At 36.3% G+C, this 26,973-nt stretch overlaps 1 protein-coding gene across 1 annotated transcript in view; it reads right to left on the bottom strand.

The window, feature by feature from the left end:
• Positions 1-9,411: 9,411 nt before the first annotated feature.
• Positions 9,412-26,973, bottom strand: part of khdrbs3 (KH domain containing, RNA binding, signal transduction associated 3) — a 142,921-nt gene continuing 125,359 nt past the window's right edge. Inside the window, exons 7-9 of the mRNA XM_084423515.1 lie at positions 25,264-25,346; positions 13,800-13,858; positions 9,412-10,997 (exon numbers count right to left, since the gene is read on the bottom strand). Coding sequence (XP_084279641.1) covers positions 10,906-10,997; positions 13,800-13,858; positions 25,264-25,346 — 234 coding nt within the window. The 3' untranslated portion in view covers positions 9,412-10,905. The remainder of the gene's footprint in view (positions 10,998-13,799; positions 13,859-25,263; positions 25,347-26,973) is intronic.

Raw genomic sequence — 26,973 nt, 5'->3', positions numbered from 1 at the left:
ATGGAGTAGAATTGGGGGAAATTAAATGTAAATATGACCATGTCTCTAAATCTGATGTACCAAATGTCAAATAATACGAGAGAGAGACAGACAGATTATCTAGCACTCGCTCCCGTCAATTTCCTGGTTCACCTTAACTGTGGATTGTGATTTAGGGCTGCATATTGAACAGGAAAACTGAGCTCATCAATTAATGTTTTGATAGCAAAACAGACAGTGTTAACACTTTTGGAGAAATCAACCAGTAACTCAGTTGTCTATATATGTTTAGGCATGGGGAAGGAGAAGGAATTTTATAAAGACTTGATGAGACAGTTCAAAATATTTCATTATTTTTTATAAACATTATTATGTGTTTTTTTATGATTGTATACTAAATCATGTCAAAAGTTTTAAACACCACACGTTTATTATTATTATTATTATTTCATATTTATGGAAGATCAGGGAATACAAATGATCAAAGACAGAACGTTTTGAAGGCATTCTCTTTATTTTTTTTACTTTTTATATATTTCAGTGCTTATGCAAAAAGTAACGTATTCTGTTGATATTTCAAACACTTTCATTCTTCTGATGAGTGAATTAGGAGCAGGAACTCATGAGGGACTGTCAGCCCATATGCTTCAAAACGATTCATTTTCTGAAGTTACACTTCAAGCTTGTTTCAATGTGATGAAGTTGAACAAAGAGAGAGGATGGGAGACAGAGAGAGACCACCAGATGCACTTCTTTTACTTCAGTCTAAGAATCGAAGACACTGGGAGAAACGTCCCACGAAAACAAAACAAAATTCAAGGACAGATAAATATTAGCTTTTACAGAAGCAGCCGAGAAAACATACAATATTGAACATGATGGAAAATATGATATCACGCAAATACCTAAACTACACTGTCAACCCACAGTGACTAGATGGATGGATGGATTGATTGAGCCATTAAAAACAAATATCTCCTTACTTTTGGTCACTATTTGATTTTCTGGTTATCTATGTATATATTTAGCTTGAACAAATGTCAACCCTCATTAGGAAATGTAAAAAAAATATATATTTTTTTAATAATAATCTAGGCTAGCGGGGAAAGGTCTCTAACATGATTTAACAGAATTATGCAAATGTTCAAAATTATTCTTATGAAACCGGTCCCATCTCCATAATTGTCACAGGCTTTGCGACACCTTTTAAAAGCTGTGTGTTTAGGCCTTACCAAACACAAGGCTAATTATGCAATGACTAAACCTAGCGGTATATTACAGATGACGAGGCCATGACTCAGCCCTGATCCTGACCTCTGACTGAAACAGAGGACGGGCCGCTGGCTAAATGTGCGCATGCACCACTGCGCCTGCCCTAAAACCCTGTGAAAAACAGGTTCTCTGCCAGGAAACCAACTTCAAAGACTCGACTAAAGGTTTATTGATCTTTGCGGATTGCAGCCTCTTAGGAACATAAAGAAACTTTTAAGGTGATCACAGAGGTTTCATAAAGGAGAAAAGCAACAGACACTTTGAGTTATTAAGCAAATAAAAGTAAGTGTGAGATGCATAGATGTAATGAAAAAAGCTGGCTAGGTCATTTTAAAAAGCTGTGCATACTATAGCATGGCATAGAAAATGTATTTAGTTTCAACCACCATAAAAAATACACATCAATGTGCACTGTTATGACAACATATGTTTTTACATTGCTTTAACTCATTAAAAGAAGTAAATTTCAACTTTTTTATAAGTTATACAAGATTCAACTATTTTTTCAAGTCAGTTTAACATAATTTAAGTTGATTGTACTTTTTTTTACAATGTAATATCAAATAATTTTTGAGATCCACATGTATTAGTGTCATACAAAATGTCTGAGTCCTGTACGTAAGACAAAGCAGAAAAACATGAAATATACCAAAGAACTTGTTGCACTCCGTCAAGAATTATAGGGATTATATTTTTATTATATGGATTCTATAAGAATTATAGAATTATATTTAATGTATTAATTTAAATTCATGTAACAAAAATGTAAAAACGAGACATCAACCTTTTTTAATAAGTTTAATGTAATTTAAGTTGAAATGACTTAAATATCTACGTTTTTTTTTTTTTTTTTTACAATGCATAGACTATGTTCTCAAATATACTATCATAATCAAACTATCATAACAGTGTACATTTAATTAACTCATCTATCAACATGATGCTGTGAATTGCAGAGCTGGTGCAAACATATGAACATCACTATGATCAGATGCTTTCTTAACTGCTGCTTTCTCATCGCAGTTATTTTTGTTGTGTTTATTTTGTTATTGAGAGGAAAGCGCGCAGAACATATTTACATATTCATCTCAAAGTCACTATCAGCAGCGTGGACGGTGTGTGGATGTTCATTCATAGTATATCGCTGCAAAGGTATTTTCAACTTATTTTTACTTCTAAGCAAAGAACGAAAAAGAATGTCGCTGTGAGTATATCGGGGCATTGAATCACGTTCAGTCTCTTGCACGTTGCGTTTGCATGACTGCGAGACCAGCAATAAGTTGCTGGCTGCAGTTCACTGAACGGCCACCGGTGTCGCTAATAAGAGTTTCTGAATTCTACATATGGCCCGTTTAAATTACACCCACTCCTCAGACAACAGATTAGCTCTTTATAAAAGTTCAAGAACAGTGTGTAACTAGACTAGACTAGACTAAAATGAGATGAGTTAGTTCCTCATAAATATTTTATTTTATTTGAGTACTATATAAGTATAAACCCAGAACGATCTTATCCACTCAACGTCAGCATGAAATGGTACCAATTTCATGTACATAATGTGACATAATTCTAAGTGAACCAAAACACTGAACAAGAAAAAAAGTTGGGCTGGTCTTGATTTTATCAAGAAATTGATTGGATGAATGTAAATAGAGTCACTTTTGATTTGATGTTGACTTTATCTGCAGGATGTTATAGATACTGTATGTGGGCTGTTGGAATGTGGATGTGTGCTCTGTGAACCCAATGATTCTCAAATTCACTTTTCAATGTTTTATGAGACCACATAAAACCATTAACAGGTTGAAAGGTGTACACATCCACTGTATCTGTTTCAGGAGAAGTGAAGAACATCCACACTGATCAATGGAAACCAGAGGAAGAGTAAAACGAGCCCGTGTTTATGGTGATACGTGAACATGTAGCAATACATACTATAGTTTCCCTTGTGTGATCATCGCCAACAACACTTAAGTGAATCTGATCAATATGTACAATATATGTTTCATATGGTCGTCCAGCTCCAGCTCAACTAAAGAAAAAACAGAGCTCAGAAAAAAAAAAAAAAAACTCAAATGGCCTAAATAAACATATGCTTCAAATAAATAAAATTCGCTTATATGATGCAGATACCATCACAACGTGTATTGTACGATAAATAAATTCATTTAGAATATCTATCTAATGTGTATACTGTATATCATAACAATACTATGAATACGCCCTTCAACTTAGTGTTGTTGTTGTAGTAAATGACTCACTAAAGAAATTCAGATTTTATTTACAGTGAGAATAAAAAAATAAAAATCCCAAAACAGTGTATGAAATATAATCAGACTAGGACAGGTATGGGTTACATTTAGATTGTCAACAGTAATGACTTCAGTCGATGGAGAGACTGCCGCTGTCCGTGGTGCTGAAAGACAGCAGGACAGCACAGCAGGACAACACTGAACGTGAACATAATTTGGGCGGGACTTGTTTTTATCCAGCAGGAACTGATTGGATGGTAAATGTTAATGGGGTCAGTTTTGACTTTAACTGCAGGATGTTATAGATATGTGAGCAACCAACTACAAGAGTATGGGTACCAAATATATATTACTCATATAGATGCTTCCTTGTTTCCTTGCTCCTCAGTCCTCCGATCGAACTCAGCCATCTTTAAAGGCATCTGAGGAGTCATGATCAAGGATACACAGGTGTATCCTTCCCTCGTATCCTAATATCGCTACTCTTTGTACTATTTTGGGCTATCCCAGACGAAAGGTGACCTATAATGGCTATATGTGGTCGGGGCTCCGAAACGGTGGTCCAACGTCATACAGTGAGAGAGGTTCAAAGGTGGCCGTTGTCACAGTCTTGTGACCCAAAATAGCCTGCAATAATTTTCTGACAGTGACATTTAGCAGGATCATCTCAGAGTGTGTTTGCTGCTTCGACCTACGTCTACTGACTTGTCAACAAAAATGCAACATGAAATGGCGTATTGATCAACGCGACATGGCGCTTTAACTCAAAACTACTTACCTCAAGCTCCATTTGCAAAATTATTTTCCCTTGCATGCCTCTTTTCCCTAGCCATGACTAAATCCATATTCTCCTCTTTCAGCGCACATAAAAACCACAATTACCAAAGTGTGATTCATCTTGCTGTATTTGTTAACCACTAGCGCATGCTGATGATGTTTTATTCTTCTCTACTAACTTGCATCATAGACTAAGATTCAATAGTTGTCATCATCGTAGTCTATCGTACCCAAGTTTATTAGATCCATGTCATACAGTGTGATTTGTAATGATCTCATAGGTTTGCAGAAATCACAGGCATAAGGGAGTGGAGCTAAGTCGCGAGGATGCACAAATAAGAAATGAGAAGCACCCCAAGAAATGATCAAACGTAATCAACACCAGACAAAGGACTGGGACAAACTAAGGGCTATGTATACACGGGTGAAAATAAGTAAAAGGAAACGAGACAAATTCATAACAAAAGTCCATAGAAACATGACAGAAACAGTGTCGACTATAACCCTGGAAAGCATGACAGTCATACAACTTGAAGCAACTGTGGCAAGAAAGTGACACTACATTTTGTCTTCACTTTATTTTTATTTCTTCACTCCAACCAATTGACTTGGTTCAAAGCACCACTTCACATGTTAGTCATGAAACATGTACAAGTAGTGATAGCTGTATAATGTCAAATTTTCTGCAAATGTTCTAAAAAAAAAAAAAAAAAAGCGAACATATAACATAATAATATTATAACATTAATAGCAACAATAATATAATGATACATTTAAATATTTCTGGGATAGATCATTCATTTGACATCCTCATAATGAACTTGCATTGTATCTCATTTCCCATTTTCGTGTGATAAGTGTAGCTTATGTATTCACTCTGCCTCTCCCATTCACATATCGTTGACTGTCTTTCTCTCTCCGGCTCCTGTGAGAAGAGTAAATTCCCGTCTTAATGTGTTAGCACATGACACATGCCCCCATAACCCATAAGTCTGTCTGCTGACAGAAGTGGGTTCACCCTCAGTGCAGCCTGCTGCAAAATGCATGTAGAGCATACAGCGCGCCTCTGAGCCAGCTGTGAGAGCACCATTTTCCCAGCACGGCCTCCCCAGAGGACCAGAGAGCACCATTTCCTGAGCGAGAGGAGGCTGGACCGCTCGTCTGCAGGTTATTGGCACATTAACGCTCTTAGTGTGGCGCTTTGTGACCTCGTAGAGGTTCAGAAGCCTTTTCGAGAAAGTTCCAGTAGAAATTGAGCCTTCCCTGAGGAGTGTCATGCTCCTCTGTGGGCCGCAAGGGACTTTTTAAGTCTGCTCATTGTGCTTTTCTTGCTAAGCACAAGCTCTCTACGGTAGCGCCCGTGCAGTTATAGTTTTCACGATCAGATGATGCGGCCAAACCTCCCTAAAACAAGAGAAAAACAGGAAAAAGTTGGATCAAACGAACAAAACCAAATGGCAAACACACTTTCTAGCCCTATTCGGATGGGACTAGTTTTTAAGGGGGACGTCAAGAGAAATTCGTGTTTCACTTTGCGATTTTAATGCAGTCCAAATCTGCCAAGTCCGTCAACCATAACAGACTGATATGTGGCTCGTACAGCAGCACATTCCTTTGAGTAAAACCCTCGGTGTTCATGGCAGGCCTGTCTTGAACGGTTACAATGCTAAAAATCGATTTCTTTATGGAAAAAAATTTGTTGGGTTTTAAGCGTCTGAGTATGCTATCAAAAAGAGCATAGGTATTTTTCTCTGTGATTTTTGTTTGCTCGTTTCTTGTGTACGAATGACCATGATGTAATCTGGAAAAACCAATTTATGCAGCAATTTCTCTGGGCTATCTAGGGAGGTTATAGAGAGATAAACACTGTCGTTTCATCATTTCTCTTGCATGTTTGTTACACTTGTGGTGGTGGGGGAAAGAAGTGGGAACAAAAACGTTTGAGAAACCTTGAAAAAAACATTTCTTGATAAGAGTTCTTTGCTGAAACTCTAAAGAACCTTTTAGACAAAAGAAAAGACATAAAAGACCTTTAACTGACCTGCAACTTACTAATCTGGGGTGCGTTTCCCGAAAGCATCGTTAGCCAACTATGGTCGCAAGTTCCGTTGTTATCAGCATAGTTCAACGATTTGGTGTTTCCCGAAACCATCGTTCCAACGAACGTTCACAAACAGCATCGCAAACTTGTGTGGTTGGAACGACAGCTCTCGAGCTGTGGTTAGAAGCATAGTTTCTAGTTTACATGAGATGTAGACTGAATAAATCCTTATCTTTAGCAAAATAAGCAAGCTGACATTCAGTACAACCCGTGTTATTTATTTAGAATACATACAAATGTAATTTACGTCTTTTAGTTTGTCAAGAGATTTAAAACACCGTTTTTGAAGACTGCGCCATGTGCGAACGTGCTCTACTATGTAAGAACGAGCCAAATATTGAGTCTGGTAATAAAGCAAAATAACTGATCTTCAGATGCCATGTCTGTAACTTATATGACAAAATCTAGCGTTAATTCGATCTCAAACAGATTAATTAAAGACGTCATAAACCAAAGTGGTTGAACGATACTTTGCGACATACGGTTTCGGGAAACAGTCGTGACTAGCTAGTTGATTTCTCCAACGATGCATCGTACTATGGTAGTTAAGCAGCAAGCTATATAGTTGTACGGGAAACGCACCCCAGATCAATTTCATCTGAAAATAGATGCACTCATACTTGCAATGTAGTGCATCCCCAATCATTGTATTTTGAAAATATGTATGAAGAAGTATGCTTCTCTATGCCAATAATGTTGGATCATGGGTAGTCTCAGCCTCAGGTGTCACACCCACGAAAAGGCACACAAAAATGGGAAATACAGACTTCGGGAGTTTCAAAGTCGTCACCTGACTGTGTCGCGTTCTTTAAAGGTCCGGCTGGAAACAAAGCAGTCGTGGAGCCAAACCCCCTCATGGAAAAAGAAAGCCTTGCAACAACGTTCTAGAATGATTCATTTAGTGGATGCACGCCGTTCTGTTATCGTAGGGATATCGACAACCCCTAAACATGACGGTCAGACGTCCTCTTGGGCGGTCCTTGGCCAGTGAAACCAAGGAGTCGAGACCTTCTGCCGTCAGAGACTAGATCACGAGTGTCGAGGCAGAGGGTGGCACTCAGTGCAGTCATCAGACACGGAGAGCAGTCGCACTGATAGGATTACTCTCTGAGATCTCTACCCGTCTCTCCTCTCCCTACGGCTCAGCTCTTTATCCTCTCATGCCAGGGAAGCTCTTGTTTGACAGTTGCTGGAGGAAAGCATGTCTGCTCTCTCGAGGCGGGGATTTAACTGCATACGCACTTAGAACTCTTGCTTTCATCAATACTGTCAGACGACTTCGGTTAGTTTACACATTAAACCCCTCATTTGTGTTTAAATGCCTTGTATTATTACAATAGTACTAGAGACCACCTAGAGAGTATTTTAAGGGAAGGAATAAGTGTTTGTGTTCCCTGAAAGGCAGATTACTCTAGATAGTCTTGCAAAAGAGTGTCATTATTTGTTGTAAGGGTGTTTACATAGATCTGTTTTCAACCAGTACAGCAAGTCTCTAAGTTTCTAAACAGCATCCTAACTGAAATGCTGCTTCACAAGGGACTGATTTGGAATGCATTTTGTATTTTTTGCATTTCATAAAAAAAATTAAAAATAAAAAACAACTTTTTTAATTGACAAAGAATTAAATTCATAAAACCATGTAAATGAAGTAATAATTTTGCTATTCCATTCAAACTGAATATATATATATATATATATATATATATATATATTCATTTAATTTAGATTAATTTAACAGTTCAAGTAATACCCAATCAATTAGTCAAAAGATAAATAAAAAAATAAAAAAAGTTAGGTTTTTTTCATGAGAAGCCAAAGGAAAATTTCCACATAAGTGTATAATAAAGTTCAATAGATCATGATAAAAATCGATAAAATCGATAAAATCAATCAATCGAATAAATAAACAAAACAAAAAAAATTCTGTTTTTAACAGTTGGGAAAAGTATATATATATATATATATATATATATATATATATATAGATAGATACATATACATACTTACACACACACACACGCACACACATTCATTTAACAGCTCAGAAATGAATTTTTCAAAACATCAAGCTCACCCCAAACAATCTGAGAAGAGCATCAGTGGTGTTTCACGGCTTCGGGCTCAGCTATCGTAATCTGAAAAAGAAAAGAGAAACATAAAAACTGAAGCTGTACTGATAAAAAACAACAACAAAAAGACACAAACAAACACAAGTTTACCATAAATGTGCAATGGTTTACAAAGCTTATAGTATGATAATATTAAACATTCATTTATTTAAAGCTATAGCACACATACAAATATATAAGTTTAGCTCCTTCTTAAACATAATTGGTGATAATAATGATTTGTTAAAGAAATATTACAGCTATTTATTAATCTTTTTACAATTTTACTTCTAATTTAAGTTCCTCAGCCAAGAAAAGCTTTAAATGAACAGGTTTGTTTTTGTTTTATTCAGTTTAAGGGCTAGTTTAGATGAGATTAGATTGTGACGGGTTGTTTACCTTGTGGAACGAAGGCCTGTAAATACAGCTACCGCCATCCTCATCAGCTCTGAGGTCAGCTGGGGTCATTTAGAGGTCATGTGGGGGCGGGCTGTTTAGTGGACTATAGAGATGGTCATGTGACCAGAAGGGGGAAGAAAGAGCAAAAACAGCAAGCAGAAATCCCCAAAAAGAACCAAGTTCAAAAAGCCACTGCTTACATTATTGAATCTTAGAATATGAAAGACAATATGTGGAATTACTTTCCATGTGCAACATCTTACTGATGCAATAGTACCGTATCTAAAGGAGTAGGATTAAAGATATATTAGTAGATAATTAACTTCATATGCTTTACCACAGAAGAGTCTCGTGTGTTTTCAAGTAGAAAGAATTATAACAGATAATAAGGTAGGTTTATAATTGGAAATTTATTTCAAGCTGCTGGGTACGGTATATTACAGATGAATTTAATTGTGCTGGTTGCACAGGGAATTCTTGTCAAAATAGTTACATGCATCAGGTTATCATTTTTTTTTTTTTTAAAGGAAATACTACAAAGTTAAGGGGGATAACTAAACTTTTTGGTTTATTTTCACATTTATGTGGGCTTAAAGGATTTTTTCCCCATTCTTTTTTCTCATAACGTACGCTACACTTTTGTTTTTATGATAATACACATCAGATGTTAGTTTAGATTATGAAGTTTTAACAAAGTGAACAAGGACAAAATGTGCTCTCAAACACAATGATATTTTTGCTTTCAAAAAGTTTATTTTATAATCAACTGAGACGAGAATTAAAGGGCTTACACAAGCTTACAAATATTATAGCTCTTAACAGAAATGTATTAAACTGCCACCACCAGTACCACAATAATTTTCATTACTATCACCTTTTAAACTTCAGCATACATTTGATTAGACTTTTAATAGTTTTATAAAAGAGTACTAGTTAAACTTTAGTCAACAGTATTTGGTTTAGAAATGACCAGTAACACTTTGCTGTGCACTTAAAATGCATTACAACAAGGTTTAAAGGATACACAATGTGCCAAAAACTGCTGGATTCCCTTTAAATTTCGTAGACTATCACAAGCGATGCTTTTCGTTTGTTTTTAAATGCTCTGTCACTATTTTTAACCCATCCACGCTATATGACATACTAATGGACTAACCAACATTAGTGGTGTATAAAGGATTATATGTGCTATAATGGATTAGAATTGCACAGGAAAGTGTGCGGAAACGTCATTACCTTGATGTATTTCTTGAAGGAATCTATCATATGTATCACCTCAAATTGGGAAACTGAATTGGGGATTTTAGCCACAATCATGTTACTGTGAATTTCAGTCAGATTAATAGTCAAATTCTTTTGATTTAGACGCTCCAGAGAAGGTCTAAAAGTAGATTGCTCACTAGGAGAAAACACCTATTACCACAGAGCTCATTAAAGGGTTTAAACGCTCAACACAAAAACCAGACAAAACTATGCAGGCTTTTCTCATCGCAACTGAAACTGCACACAGTTTTTTTTTTTCTTACGACATGCTCCTATAAGGCCTTTAACGCTGAAGAACCTTCCATTTAGAAAAGAGAAAAGAAGAAAAACAACAGGTGCACTGAGATTTTCTTTTACTTTTTTCCTACTTAAATTTCATTAAAGGTCAAATTTACAAGGGACACATGGAAGCTGATCACCCATCAAAAAAAAAAAAAAAAAAAAGTATCTACAAAAAACTGACTGCTAAATCTAAACATCGTTCACCTCATATAACTCCGCCCCCAACTGCTAGTGCCCGCCTCCCTCCGACATAAGTGAGTCTATTTGAATTCTGATTGGTTCTCTGATTTAAACTACATAATCCGGTGATCCCGTAATATTCCGTTTGTGGGGGTCTCTTCCATGTCTGTTTTACCCATCAACTTCTTCAACTTTCTATTTTTGTCGTTTTGGTTGATTTTATTTGCAAAAAAGGAAATAGAGTCCATAGAAAATCCATTACTTGGGAGGGCACACGAAGGAGTGTAGCTGGTCAGAACCGGGAATACGGCTGCTCTCTGTACACTCCTTTGCTTGTCCTTGCTGGTGGCGCCTTGTTGCGGTTGTTTGCCCATTCCTCCGGGCCTGAAGAGGGAGACAAAGAGCAGAGGTCAGGAAGTGAAACAGTCCTTTAGCTCTTGTTAGAAAGCCTCAATTCAAGCATTCTGTAGTGAAAAATCATGCTCATAAAACACTGAACAACATTTGTAAGATACGTTTCTTTCTGCGTCACAGACTAACACTGACATGTTTGAGTGCATGCACAAATGTATTTTGGTGAATTAAATCAGTTTGTGTGATGATTGTCTACACTGTAGTATGTAAACGGACAATGAAACGTGTACAGACGTGATAACACGCATCAAAAGTCACATATAAAATGTGATTAAACAATGATTTACAGTCATTTTAATGGACTACTTCGTATTTCCAACTACCGACATGAAAATAAGCTTTAAAGAATAAACAAGACTTGGTGAAAATATTACCAGTGTCATGTTTTGGTGATGTGCTGAAAAATGGGCAACCTGTCAAGAAGATGCCCGGTTTTATTTTTATTTTTTAATATTTACTCATTTTTATTACTTTTTCAACTCCCCCATCATAATTTATGAACACTGCTGTTTTGTTGTGATTGTTTTGTTGAAATAAAAAATAAATAAATAAATAAACAAACTGGATCATATTTCACACCAAAATAAAAATGAAAATAAATTATATTCTGCATTAGGAAAATTAAGGATATTTTACATCAAATAAGAATTTTTGGTATTGTGATGCATTTTATTGTAATATTAAATTACAATATTATTTGACTAAATGTAGTATATATACTGTATATATATATATATATAAAATTATAAAATTTTCTTTTACTTTAATACATGTAATACATGATATTGAAATTATAGTAATAAACAAATAAATAAAACAAATTAATAAATTCTGGACTCATTGAATGGGGGAAATGTGGTTAATTGTCATAAACATTGAATAAAAATGATAAAATATAATACTTTTTTCCCCTAAAAATAAGCTTAATTTTCTCTAAGCAGCATATTTTATACATATTTTCCTCTATATAAAATGCATTTTTGGGGTAAGATGTGACCTTGAGCATGCTTCGACGCCAGTAAAGTGTAATTTCCTTGTAAGTTTGTGTTAAACAGGAACCGACTGTGACGCTGACAGTGATTTGTAGTTGTGGAACATGCAGCAATCCAAACCACCTTCAAATGCGACTTTTAAGGAACAACACCAATCTTTAAAGTAACAAATCCCAAGAGTCACGACACCATCCAATATCTTCCCTCTCTGAGCTCATGGGATCTCTGATCATTTAGGCCAACTAACACTGACAATCAAAGAGAAACGTCCCCAAACCATCCTCCTTTTGTCCTTCACCTCAGAAAGAACAAAACAACTTTAATTGCACCAGAGGATCAAATAGCCACTTGAAAGGGGTTTAGTGGAGTGCCCTCGGGCGAGAGGTTACCGCCACCATTAGCGTAACAGCAGAGCTAATTCACGAGCGTTCGCGTCGATGAACGAGAGCGCTATCGACGACAGCTTTTGTGTGATCTTGCTCGTTTTCAGTTCTTTTTAGGGACAGAAAGGCACAAAGGCCGTTTCTCTAAAATCACTTGTTTTTCAGAATGGGAGCCAATAATCTTTAATTAGAGAGCTGTCAATCTCAGGTTAGCCCGCGCTAGCTTCAAAGAAAGGGTTCGCGCGCACTGTCCTTGCGTTTAGAAAGAATAAGGATGTGTATCAGCCGGATAATAGGAAGTTCTTCTTTGAACTGTCAAGCTGTCTGTGTTTTGTACCACCTGGAAAGTGTTAACTTGAGTGTTATGGATTGTGTGTGTGTGTGTGTACCTACTTAACTATATTTTTTGGACAAATTTATACCCAGAAGTGACCAAAACCTGACAAAATCTCCAAAAACCACCATTTGTAAAACTGGTATAAAAATAAAGTAAAGTTTTTTTTTTAAAATGTATAAAGGCAGAAAGTTTTCTGTGATGGGTAGGTTTAGGGGTAGGGTTAGTGTAAGGGGATAGAATATACAGTTTGTGCAGTATAAACATCATTATATCTATATGGAAAAGGTTTCCAATTTGACCTTCATATTGAGCTTCATACACACACACACACAAATCTTTTTAAAGGAAAATCAACTTCTAGTGCCCAAAGCTAAAAAAATAAATAAACATAAAATAAAGTTTTGAAACTATATGGTAAACAAAACTAGCAGTTGATTCTGTTACAATATCATTTATAAATTCTACACACAAATGCTTCAGTCTGCACAAATGCATCTGTATATACACACTAAAAACACACACACACATTAATATTCTAGCTGCTGAGAAATATAATGGCACATCTTATCTTTTTTTTGCTGGGACAATGAGCTTACAACAGCAACATCAGCAATTCCAGAGCATTGCAATTCTTTTCAAGATATCTCTGCCATATTTATGCTTTTCTGTACTGACATTGTTCATAACCGCAAACTTATTTGCCTTCCATGGAACGCTCGTCCGACAGCATTTTGATTCTTTCGCTGCATCCAAAACCCGTCTCCTGTTTACATTCATTGTAACTGTCTGTTCAAGTAAATTCAATGCTGTTGTATAGATACTGCAACCAAAAGTCTTGCAAGGCCAGCAGTATTTATAACAACAATACAGCAGGAGCCGAGCGTGCTACAGGCAAAAGAAAACAGTGACAGACTGAAGGTTCATGTACTAACTGGAGTTATTATAAAATAGACAGCTTATTGTGTCATTGCATTAGAAGAGTGGAAATCAAGCAAGACATGCTGACAAAGTACAGTAGTTTCATGTGATTATAAAAAAAAAGAAAAAAGAAGACACTTACCGTAAGAGTCATATGATTCTGCACTGATACCATGGCTGTATTCATAATAATCCTCTGAGCTGTGGAAAGAAACGAGAGACATTTATTGAGCTAAATAAAATTAATGCGCGCTGACTGGCTGATCCATTTTATTGATCCATTGTCAAGAAAAAAAAAACATATTTCTATTGACACTGTGTGTTTGTATGTGCATTTATTTATAGACAGAGAGAACGAAAGTGAAAGGTGGTGAAAGTTCAAGGTATGTGTCTGCTTTTGTTCTTTTTTAATTCTATGTGTGCATTTAAATAGTTTTATAATTGTACCTACCATGATGTTTGAATATGTGTTATGTTTGACTCATTTCAGGCTGTGCTGCTAAAGTAACTGTTCTTTTTTTGTGTGCTGCAATATCCTGCCTTGACAAATTTCAAATAAAATAACTAACTAAAGACAGAGAGGACCAAAGTGAGAGAAAGATGGTGAAAGTTCAAGGTATGTGTCTGCTTTTATGACACTAGTTGCTCCCTATTTAAATTGACAAAGCAATATCTCAGCAGGCACATGAAGCAGAATAACCCATCGGAGAAGCTATTTTCCGAGCAGATTTGCGGTGTGCCTGCCTTTTATTGCTGCATCTCAGAAGTTTTGCTCCTGGGTCTCTGTTCCCTTTCTGCTTCCAAATTGAGTTTTTCTCCCATAGGCCCCTCAGCTGAGCTGTCCAGTGCCAATCACAGCTGACTGCTAACCATATCCTGATGTTCATGCTCCCATAATTCCACTGGCCTCCCATCAGTATGAATGGTGCTACAAGAAATAGAAGGTTACTGGAAAAATGATCTCAGCTTCCACCAGGGAGTATTCTTCAGATATAGACCTAGTGTTACATTGTCAGAATTATTTGTTATTCCTCCCATTATTTCTATAGAAACTACGTATTTCATATTTGGTTCCTTAATTTCAGTAACTCCTCATATCATTTCTATAATAACTCCTTTCAAAACTATTGTAGCTCAGAGCTTCCCATTAATTACTGTACCTAGACCTATTCTTTCCGACAATAGTTTCATAATGTACGTTTTGACTTTCTCATAATAACACAAAAGTTCTTTGACATTTTGGCCTCTATTTTAACGATCTAAGCGCATGGTCTAAAGCGCACGGCGCAAGTACACTTATGGCGTGTCCGAATCCACTTTTGCTAGTTTAACGATGGGAAAAATGGTCGGCACACCCGGCGCATGGTCTAAAAGAATAATGGGTGTGTTTTGGGCGTAACATAAAAAAAAACAACCAGAGTCTCATCTCCCATTTCCTTTAAAAGGCAGTTGCGCTCGCGCCATGGCGGATTTGAACACTTCTCTAGCGAGGAAACGGATCTGCTCGTGCACGAGGTTAAAGCGCGCAAGCAGACCATCTACGGGACAAGCCGGATTCCACCATATCTTTGTGTACACAATAATAATCTTTTACATTGTAATCCTTCTATTTTTACTAGTGGCATGTTTGTGTGCTGCTGGGCGTCCCTGTGTGTGTAATAAGCAGAGTGTATTATAGGCCTATAGGCGCACATTACTAATGCGCTCTTTAAATAACAAAAACAATATTGCACCATTGACTTTAGACCAGGTTTTTGTTGGTCAATGGCGCAGTCTTTTTCAGTTGCCTCAAAATAGCAACGCGCCAACAATGTGCCTGAACACACCTCGTTTTCAGACCAGCACGCCCATGGGCGCACACTTGGGCGCAAATGCATGTGTTATTTAAACAACGTGGCACAGGACGTGAAAATCATAACTGCGTCAGGCTGAAACTAGCAAAAAACCCTTGCGTCGTGCCTGGCACCGGGTGTATGATAGGGCCCTTTGTCTTGTGGACAGCACATCGACATCGAGGCACAGCAGCACCTCAGACAGCATGAGTTCGAGTCCCAGCTAAAAGTACTTTCCTGCTCCAGTTCCATTCTCGTCCTAGACAGTCCTGTCCATTAAAGGTAAAAAACCCCAATGTCATGAAAAAAAGCTACATCTGAAAATATTTGTCTCAAGACAAGCTTTTATTGACAAGCAAGACAATAAAAATGTTTACAATCCCATGTTTCTCATTTTGGACTCATATCTCAGTTGTGTCTACTCTAAGTTTTAGGAAGCGTTGGAAAAGCAACCACTGAGCAATACATTTTTCCTCTGGGTAGTCTCTCAAAATCCTGTGGGAAACACTGCTAACTCTTCCTCATTCCAATCATACTGTCAAAACCCCTCCCCTTATTCCAATCGTAATATAATTGACTCCTCCACTCATTCACAAGAGATACTCACACATACAACAATCCACCTTCAGTGGCTGAGAAAAGAGCGTCTTTGATTTTCATAAACTGTTATGCAGAGAGGAAATACCATGTCAAAGCTCACACAGAGGTGCCTATCGCTAGCCTGCTGTTACTGTTAGTTTCACGCTCAAAATGTGTCTGCACACCAGGGAGAAGAAGATAGGATGAGAATGAGAGAGAGGGTTCTGCTGGGATTGCATGTATGAAGACCTATGGAGCACAACTAGGGGCACTATTCTCCTCAGATTCCAACACACAAGCTCAGGAACCTCGTGAGGGCTGGGAGGAGGCTTTATATCATATGTGTGATGAAATTCCCCATTTCCACAGCACATGAAGGTGAAATTGAAGAGACCTAAAGCTTTTGTGTTCAGTAATGCATCAGTCAACTTCACAACCTGCTGCCAGATGCATCTCTCTCTGCTGTTTCACACCATAAAGAACCTATTCTCACCAATCTGAACACCAGCCTGGGTTCAAACCTAGTTAGACACCTTTAATTTCGTCCCTGACACATCGTCAATATTCCTTCTTTCCTAAATTCGTCTCTCTCTCCCTCTCCTCCAGTGCCGAGTTTGTTCTGTTCTACTCAATTACCCTGTTCAGCTTGTTCCAGTCGAGGTAGAGCGTTAGCAGAAATGATGATGCATTTAAGTCACACACAGTCCAATTCCTCCAATTAGCAACACACACGTGTAAACACTGCAAACACGCTGTCGAATGAACTACAATCACCCAGAGGAACATTTCACTCCTCTGAGGAGTCTTAATGGAGTTATCAGGTACGCTGCATATTAGTGTTAACTGCAAGTATCAAAAATGCTTTGGAGGAATAAAAAGTATTATGATTATTTAACACCCGCCAACCCACAAAATGCAGCAGTGGCGTGTAACGCAGTCACTCCTATTAGCCATTTTGGCGGGCTGAATTTGATATATAATATACACATTTTTCAATTGTAGTCTTTTTAAAAGGCATCTGAAATAATAAACTAAGTGCAGTGTGTAGTCAAATATAAAAAATATTTTATACATATCGAATAGATACACGATACCAGCTGCGCTTTCTCGCTCTCTCATCTTTCCGATAGCGAGTTGACACACAAACCCGCCTCCCCTCACTCACTCGTTTCATTTGCTCCGGATGAATATTGTTAGTGTCATAAGGCTTGAATTTCAACATGGGATTACGCCTATTGCGCATAATCTTACTCATTCCCACAGATTTTGTGCTCATTGTGATTAAACAGTCAAATACACCCAAATTAATGTCAAAATGCCGGTCTTGGTGAGTATTCACGTAAACAATCAGTTATGTTTTAAGTGAACATAAACAGTTGAGAAGGAAAACGCATGTGTAACAGTAATGGATCCGTGCGTCAGGTTTTAAAGTGACAGCAGCCTAATATATCTGCTGGCAAATTATGATATATATACACGATAATTATAACCAATTATAACCAATTTCTTGTCAAATAAGAGACATTATTTACATAAAGTTTTTTCTCTCATACACACAGTCATGCTTACCCAGCTAAAACCGTTGTGCACTAACACTGTGTGTGTATCTGATGTTCTCCAAACAGATTAAATAACAGATTGGCTTGTTTTAAACTGTTTTCACTATGGCGTATAGAAACACTTCAATCTCTCAGTGATTGCTTATATCTGCAGGCGACTGTTGAGTAACTCTGTCACATAGATCTGAAACCATGAAGTACTGCACAGGTGTTTGCTGGGAGTTTTACTTCAAGTAACCATGAAATTACAACAATACCCTGCTAGAAAATCAACTCAACTTGTTTCCTCAGGTAGATTACCAGCCGGTGGGGTCAAGACTACTAGTACAAATGCTTCGATTCTGCATTTTCTACGGTTTTTATTACAAATGATATTGTCAGCATAACAATTTGAGTGAAAAGTATGACATAGGATTAATTAAGTTTGCTTTACTGACAGCAGTACTGGAGCTGACATGAACAAAACGTGTTGATCATATTCTCCAGAATGATCTGAGACGATCCAACACTGTAAAAAATTTGTAACACTCCCAAATCAAAAATTTCAATTGACCGATAACATCTACATTTTTCAATTGGCCCAAGTGAAAATCTGTACATTTAATTTTAGAATTTACAGAATTTCACTTGGGCCAATTGAAAAATTTAGATGTTATCGGTCAATTGAAATTTTTGATTTGGGAGTGTTACAAATTTTTTACAGTGAAAGAATATATTGCACTTCAGTAGAAGCAAGAACATTTGACCAGCTGTTTGACTAACTTTTTGTACTTGCTAATATGTAAAAAAAGTGCAGAATTATAAATATATTATTTAAATCATCATTTAAAAAAATATGTTAAACAAAGGAGCAAGTCTATTAAAACATAAATGCATACATAAAATTTTATTTAAAAAAACATGTAAAAGGTTTAAAACATATAAATCTATGTGCAGGTAAAATATAAAACTAAATAAATAAAATAAAATAAAATAAAATAAAATAAAAAGCAGATCCCAGATGTTTGACAAAGTGAGCTCGTTTCCTCAGGACGGGCGCTCGCTGACTTCACATTCATAAAGGCCTTGCTCTCTCTCTCTCTCTCTCCTGTGGTTAAACAGATGGTGGGGTTAAATCTGAATGATGTACTACATGTCCCAGGTGATCTCTGTGTTTCCTCGTTCTCTCGTCTTTTTTTTCACAGCTGGTAAATCAGCAGTGGGGCGTCTGTGACGAGTCTCGCTGGTCTAATCTACTGAGAGAGGCTTATCACTAATCACTAATTACTGCTTCATTCTCTCGCACTCAAACAGAAAGAGTTTGGAAGAGGTTTGGAGGGCAGAAAGGTGAATAAACATCACACAGCGCTAATTATGTTTTCCATACATGGGTCACAAAGTTTACTTAAAGGAACAGTTCAGCCAAAAATGGAAATAGAATGCAAACTTTGAGTGAACATGCAGAGCATGTTTTAAATGCTCATTCCAGACTGTGTCATTAAGGTTGTTCATTCAAGATAAGACTAAAATGAAATCAATTTCTACAGTCTAAAAACAGACAATGGAAAACCACAGGCCTTTGTCCTCTATTGAGTCTCCTGCACCAATTCAACGCTGAACTAGAGCATTCAATGTGCATTTATTATAGCGAGCATGTTGTGTACACACCATAAGCCATGTGCAAATATGTATGTATGTGTCCCATTTTATGTTCTCCTCATACAAATAGGAAAATCTGTCTATTCAAACAAGCTACAGGCAAAATCATGGTTTGCATATGCATGTGGAATTTGCGACAGAAACGGAAGCTCTTTTCTCAGATGTAAATGAATCTATTTTTAGATTGTAACAGTCTTCTTGTCTTGCTAACAGAACCAAAGGTCCACAGAGACGGAAACAGAGACGAGAGCGAAGACACCAAACCTCTAAAATAGATCTGAAATAAGTAAAAAAATATCAGCACGTCTGTCTCAGAGAAAGTGGAACAGAGGACAGAACGTGTGAGTAAAGGAACAGAGAGGAAGACAGGTGTAGAAGAGAGAGAAACCTGCCGAGTCTGATGCTTTGAACGGAGGAGTAATCAATCGTGATAATCGTGACCTGCAGAGCTGAACTCTGTAATGTTCCTCTTCATCAGGTGTGGAACAGCTTTTTTTTCCTTTTTTTTTTTTCTTTCTCATATTTACAGGATCAAAAGAACCGGAAAAACAAAGTAACAGAATTGAGATCTAGATTTCTAGAGTTTTCCACTGATAAAAGAGCCTGCCATTGTGGAGAACTAGAGGAACTAAGTATTAAATTATCAATTTATTCATTAAAAATAAATTCATAGAATAATAATTCAAATTACTAAATGAATCAAATGTATAATACATAAATGTATTGATTCGAATAATTGTATTTATTAAAATATATTTTTAAATGAATCAATAATGACATTTAAATAAATTGAAAAAGAAAAAGACTATTAGATATTTTGTCCTTAATTTTACCAGGATAGTCCCATAAAATGATTAATATACTTAATATAATATTCAAAATATTCCATCTAATAGGGTGCGTCTTAAAAAGCTGAAAGTTCATTGGTTGCTCCCATTTGATTGGTTGCTCCCATTTAAAAAAAAAAAAAAAAAAAAAAAAACATTAAAAAAAGTTATAATTTTTGTAAAATTACACTTTTTTAAGGTGTTCGTGTATTTTTACATTTGTAATAATAATTAGCAACATGTACTTAGGGCCTACTATAGGCAGAGGTGGGTAGAGAATCCAAAAACGGTACTTGTAACGCTTAAGTTCAATGAAAATGAAGATGAGGAATATAGCACATAAGACTTATTAGAATAATCCAAACAGCCAACATGAGAAACAGCCTGCAGACACGAACAACACCATACACTGAATGAGAACACAAGAGGAAATTAAATACACAGTGATGATGAGACAATGACGAAAAGCTGTTGTTATTATGAAGGTGTCCATGGTGACTGATCAGTGGTGGCAAATTAGAACTAGAACACATGTGACTAACGAAAACAAACAGAAGGTATAAATGTATTCTCAACACTGTTCTGTGATTTATCAATAAAATAGCTAAGAAACTGAAAAGTTCTAGCATATATTTCTTAGCAACTAAAACCCACAGCTTCACAATTAGTAGAGAGACGCTGCCAGGTAGAATTAATTCACACGCAATAGCTCTCTATAATGCATTCATATGTAATCTTTACTGTGCTATTTTATCTGTATCTGATTCAGAACAAGCAGAAATCTATGAGAAATATAATGACCCAAAGACAAAAGAACTGATAAAAATGAGCTGTTATGTAGGAGCGCTGTGTCATTTGCCATAGCTGTGCACAAGGCAACCCGCGTTCGAGTCTCAGCTCGAGGTTCAGGCTTTTTTGTTCATTAATGACATCATCGGCGACTAGTCAAAGTCGACTCAACTTTAATCACATAAATGTCGACTTAAAAAAATCTGAAGTCGTTCAACCCCTAGCTGTAATCTGGGGATTGTCCGTGTTGGTTAGCATCTGTCTGTGCAGTGTGAAGAACTGACCTTTGCTTTTAGAAGATCGATGATTCTTTGAACATCTGACCTGGTCTTTTTGAAGGTAAAATTTTATTTTAGTAATTATTATTTGTATGAATACAAACTAGAAGCCTGCAATTTTCCATTAAACTCAAAGTCGTATGAACGGGTTGCCAATATAGTGTACTCAAATTTCACTCAAATGTACTCAAGATTCACTATAAAAAGTTGAAAATAAAAACTGTGCATTATCAATAACAGAACAAAACATTTGGTAGATTTTCATACTTGCAAAAGGGTGAATAAAAACACAATTAATGTGTGTTGCTATTTGCTAATCTTCTTAAAGTGGTCCAATACTTGCCTAGCTGCTATCACTAAACTTAAATTAAATTAAATGTTTGCAAACATCAGTTATTGAATTTGGTTCATTTGTACAGCACAAACCATTCCAACATATCTGACTAAAAACAGTGGCCTTCTAAACCCCTCCGAGATCAAGCCAGAGGCGAGGAAAACCTCCCAACCAATCAATCAATCAATCTCCTAAGAGGGAATTTCTAATCAGTTCCCGCTATAATTGCTCTTTTCCCCTCTAAATCTCAACTCTCAGAGTCGTGTCTCCTGAAGCAGCGCTAACCTTTGAAAAGCAGCCGTCTCTGAACTCACTGCACTGACATTTTCCACAACAAACTGCTCTGCGGAGGCCTATAGCCGCTCTGACATTCAGTGTGTGTGTGGGTTATGTGGACCATATGGCGCTCTATAGCACTCTGAAGAAGCTGTTTAAATGCTGTCAGACACACTCACGCACCCCTGAGCACTTCCACCGGGAGCGCGACTGCAACACGCCGAGTGCACACGTGTGGAGTATCCGGACCGCTACACAAGAAGGTGACACACCTGGGAGAATCACACAGCAAAGGCTTTTTCATCAAAGTCGTAACATTTGACCTCTGACCCTTTTAACGCTCCTGTGAGATAAACCCGCCACCTCTGTGAACATTTAATCTCTGAGCTCTCCCCTTCCTCTTACACGGGTAACGCCGGCCTATTTATAGCATCGGGATGCCATGGTGAAGACACATCTGATAAATTTCAAGTCATGACACTTTCGCAAAAAAACAACAACACTTTTTTATAACTATTGCGCCATTAGCCTATTTTATCTTTGAGCGTTGAGTGACGTAATATACTGTAAGTGGACGCGTGAAAGCGTTGTGAGACTGAATGCATTGAAAAGCCATCGCGATGCTACGACGCGCAGCGCTACTCATGCTGAGAGAGAGATAAGACAGTAGAGCTGCACGACTGATCTCCATTCAAACACCCAGGCGATCTTCTTTCATTTAATTTGTTTATTAAACCTTTGACAAAATCATATCGCAACATTCAAATCTGTGTTGGCGCTGACCCAGAGAGAGTTGTCATGAAACAGCAGTCTTTTCCTCATAGTATCATTATTTCTGTGACACAATAGTTCAAATTATCATAGAAGTACTGGGATAAAAATTTAAAGTTCAAATATGAACACTGATGTCTACGATAGCGATAGAGTAAATCAGCTTTTGATAAAAACTTGGTACTTAAAATAACGCATTTATCGATTACATTGTTTCGCCACAAGTGACTGTTAAAAAAAGAATTTTTTATTGAATCATTTATTAAAGAGAATGTAGTACTGTATGATGCTTCTAAAACAAGTCAGAACAATGTGATGAATTGTTTTTGTAAATATGACTCATCTTATACATCATGTACAGTCTAGTCTGTAAGTGTATGATTTAACTTTTCCCCATGGTCTAGTGTTAAGAAAAAAATTGCAATATCGAATCGCAATACTTGTAGAATCACAATTCTTAAAAAAAAAAAATCGCAATACATATCGTATCGGCACCCAAGTATCATGATAATATCGAATCAGGAGATAGGTGTATCGTCCCAGCCCTATTTTTCTTCACAGTAAAATGGTAGTGACACACAAAGGAAATCCCATGCATGGGATTTTTTTTGCGTGCTCATGCGTTACAATCGAACCACTTTACTTTTTATGTTTATCGACCATGTTTCTTTTACTAAAGAGGCTATAGTTACTCGTAAGCACGCAAAATGTATCTCATGCGCACGCGGAAGTCTGTTAAAGCTCGCAAAAGTTTTTAAACTAAAAGAAATCGTAAAAATATTTTTTTTTATAAAAAAATGAAGCTGAAATAAAATATAAACAAAAAACTCAAACTAATGTAAATTAGAAATGTCGCTTACCTTAGAAAACTAAGGTAACACTTTATTTTAAGGTGACGTAGATACACGTTACTACAGTACATGTACTTACAATAGTAATAACAGTAAATTATGCATAATTACAAGTAACTAACTCTAAACAAAACCATGTAGTTAATTAATATGACTCAGGACTAATATGAGTAAGTACAATGTAACTACGTCACCTTAAAATAAAGTGTAACAAAAGCCTACAAAACTACTTAAAAAACAAAAACCAAAAAAAGACAAAAGAACAAAACAAAATTCCTAAAAAAAATTATTAATAAATTAAAACCGTAACCATAAAAATAAAAGCGAATTCAAAATATGAATAAATACCTTGCCTGCTGTTGCTTTGATATAGTTATACATAGTATACACAGGGTAAACCACCTCTGGATCACTGTATATTCTATGATTAAAAGAAATGTTGGTTTACATATCCCTGGATTACATATTACAAGATCAAAGATGCACCAGGATGAGGTATGAGGAAATCTACCACAGCTCAGTAACGCACAGACGATGTTTTATGAATCAAAGAACACAGAAACCTGCCGTATAACGAAGTACATGTAGGCTTGTCGAAAGACTCCTCATCAATTAGTCAATGCCGTTTGAGCTCTTAAAAAAGCATTTGAGCTCAGGAAGAAGCCTCAACTGACATTAATCTTAAATGAGTATGTTCCAAATACTGATCTGAGACCTGGCCTGTGTGTCTTGGGTAAACCACCTCTGGAGACAGAAACCTCTGGAGACAGAACAATAGTGGTCAGAGTGTGATGAAGTCCACCTGAAGATTACTGTGACATGTCATCACTGCCACAAATCCAGCATCATGTCTTTCTCGCTCTGTTCACATCGCAAGTCAAGTGTCAAGTTCCAATGCTCATTTTCTGCTCAAATTCTATTCAATTGTTTTTGTGAGGTTGTTCATGCGGTTTTTAAAATGTGACCCATATCAAAAAACAGTGGTCAAAACTAAAGACACTAAAAAAATTCTCAATTAGCTGAATTTAAATTGTACTTTAAATCATATAGCTCAATATTTGCAATACAGTATATGCTAAAATAAATGAAAAAATAAACCAAAAAGATATTTAAAATGTATTACATTGCCATTAAACTAAACTTAATAATCAGAATTTAATTAATTATTGTATAATTCATTCTTCTTGATTATACAGTATATAATTTTTTAACAATATAAAAATAAAAAATTAACAACTGTAGTTATACTGTATATATGTTTTTTTTTTGTTTCATTTATTTTAGCATATACTAACATTGTAGTTTTATTATAGCATATATTACAATTGAATTAAATTTCATAAAAAATATAATATATCTTTAAAATAAAGCTAGTATAAAGAATTAATAGTTATTATTAGTTATTACTTGAGACACAACTTCTATTTTACTGCATTCTAACTTGGCTGTTTCAAAAAAAAAAACATGAACATGTTTTATGTTAACACCCACTAATTATGAGTCAAAATGTCCTTCACAAGACTGTGGTGTTCATAAGACCTTCTCTGGCACACAGTGACAACTGACCCTGTCATACAACATGAAATGTTTCCTTGCAGAGAATATTGCGAGATAAAGGAGTGATTCATTAGCGAGAAGGCCCGCTTCTCTCTTATGGGCTTTCAAAGCTGCCCCCTACATTAGCCTGAACGATTTCCAATGCAGCAAATCTCCAAGTCCAGCTCTGTGCAGACCTACACAAACTCTTTGGTTCGATACAGAGAGGTGAGCACTGACCTACATTGTGAATAAGCTCTCTCTTTCAGATAGACACACAAAGGCACTCTGAGATGCCCTTTACACTGACAGCAGACAAAACACACTCAAACTTACTTCAGCGCCTGATTGCTGTAGTTGTTGTCATACGAGTCATATCCCTGGTCATCGTAGGCCGTTCCATATCCATCATCGTATTCCTACGGGGAAGAAAATGTATGCTGTAAATATCCAGATGATTATTTTTTTTATTTTTTTTGCAATATAAAGCTTTTTTAAAAAGCTTTTTCTTTTCTTTTTTTGTGAATGATTCTGTTTTAGTTTTAGTTGAATAAATTATTAAATGATTCATTTAGAAACACAGTAACTTTTTTTGGTCTTGAATGAATGATTTTTTAAAAGTAATTGGTTGACTGAATGATTCAAAGACTCAATCATAAAGACAGTCACTTGCTTTGTTCATGAATGAATCAGTGTTTTGAACAAATTGGTTGATTAAAATATTCTCTGACTCACCCATAAAGAGAGTCACTCGTTTTGTTCATGAATGAATCAGTGTTTTGAACGAGTAAGTGTTGACTGTAAGATTCAAAGTCTCACTCATAATTTATATGTAGTGTGTCACCTGTTTTGATGATGAACAACTAAGAGATTCCTTGACTCACTCATAAAGTGAGTAAATAGCTTCATTCAATTGAATTCCCTTTTATTACAATTGCATAAAACACAATGAAATTGGTTTATTTCTTGAATGAATCAATCACTTAACTGATAGATTCAAAGACTCACTCATAAAGAGAGTCACTTCATGAATGAATCAGTGTTTTGAACAAATTGGTTGATTGAAAGATTTTATGACTCTTTTATGACAGCAAATAGTTTCATTCCTGAATGAATCAGTGCTTTGAATTCAAATACTTTTATGAAGACACTACAGTAAATAGTTTCATAATAGTTTTCAGTCAGTATTTTCTCAACAATTTTTAGTACAGTGAGACATTGCACAGTGTTTATTTCAGTACAGTGTTTTGAACAAATCGGTTGATCGGTTTAGTCACTTATGCTAAAAATGATTTTGACTTCATTTCTGTGGACTTTCAGTTCAGAAATGGTCTGGGGAGAGAGCTTTGTATTTTGAGCGTTAGTGTGTCTACATAGTACATTAAAGTCTCTTTTTTTTTTTAAAGCATGATATGAACCCTTGAAGAGATAAATGCATGTATAATGCAGCACTGCAGGCCGGAGTCTGGAGCGGCGAACAGTCTCCACAGGACATACTGCATTTCATGAGGGTCAAGAGATCTGCTCTAGTGATGAAGCATTTCGAGCCGTCCTGGATCCACACACACTCACTCACACACTCCCAAACTCTGCTTAGAGGTTAATCTACTCTGCTGAACCTCAGTCGACATTAATACTCCATATATCTAGAGCAGAAATAGCAGAGAGCCTGAAAACTGAAAAGCAGCTCTTCACTTAAATGAAAGGTCGTGAAAGTGCTTCATTAAGTCGAGGGGCTGATATGATTTTGACACTGTAATTAACATCGCATAATAACCATTTAAGAGTGGATAATGAAACTTCATGGGGGTTAATATCTAATGTAGCTTTTATTGTGACATATTGCAGATTGCTTTGTGACACGTGGCTCTGTGGCCTGTTGTCAGATGTCGCAAAGCCCTGTTTGATATGTTTATGAAGACTAATGAAGCGTGTGAAGTGTCAGGAGAGGTCATAAGAACAAGCTGGAACTGAGTTATAACACAGACTTTGCACTTTTTCCCCCCACTTGCTAAATAGATTTAAATATTGTAAAATGTGTAAAAG

The sequence above is a fragment of the Rutilus rutilus genome, assembly GCF_951802725.1.
Source record: "Rutilus rutilus genome assembly, chromosome: 11".
Classification (NCBI taxonomy): domain Eukaryota; kingdom Metazoa; phylum Chordata; class Actinopteri; order Cypriniformes; family Leuciscidae; genus Rutilus; species Rutilus rutilus.
The sequence above is the reverse complement of the archived record's forward strand: the minus strand, read 5'-3'. Positions and strand labels throughout refer to the sequence as shown.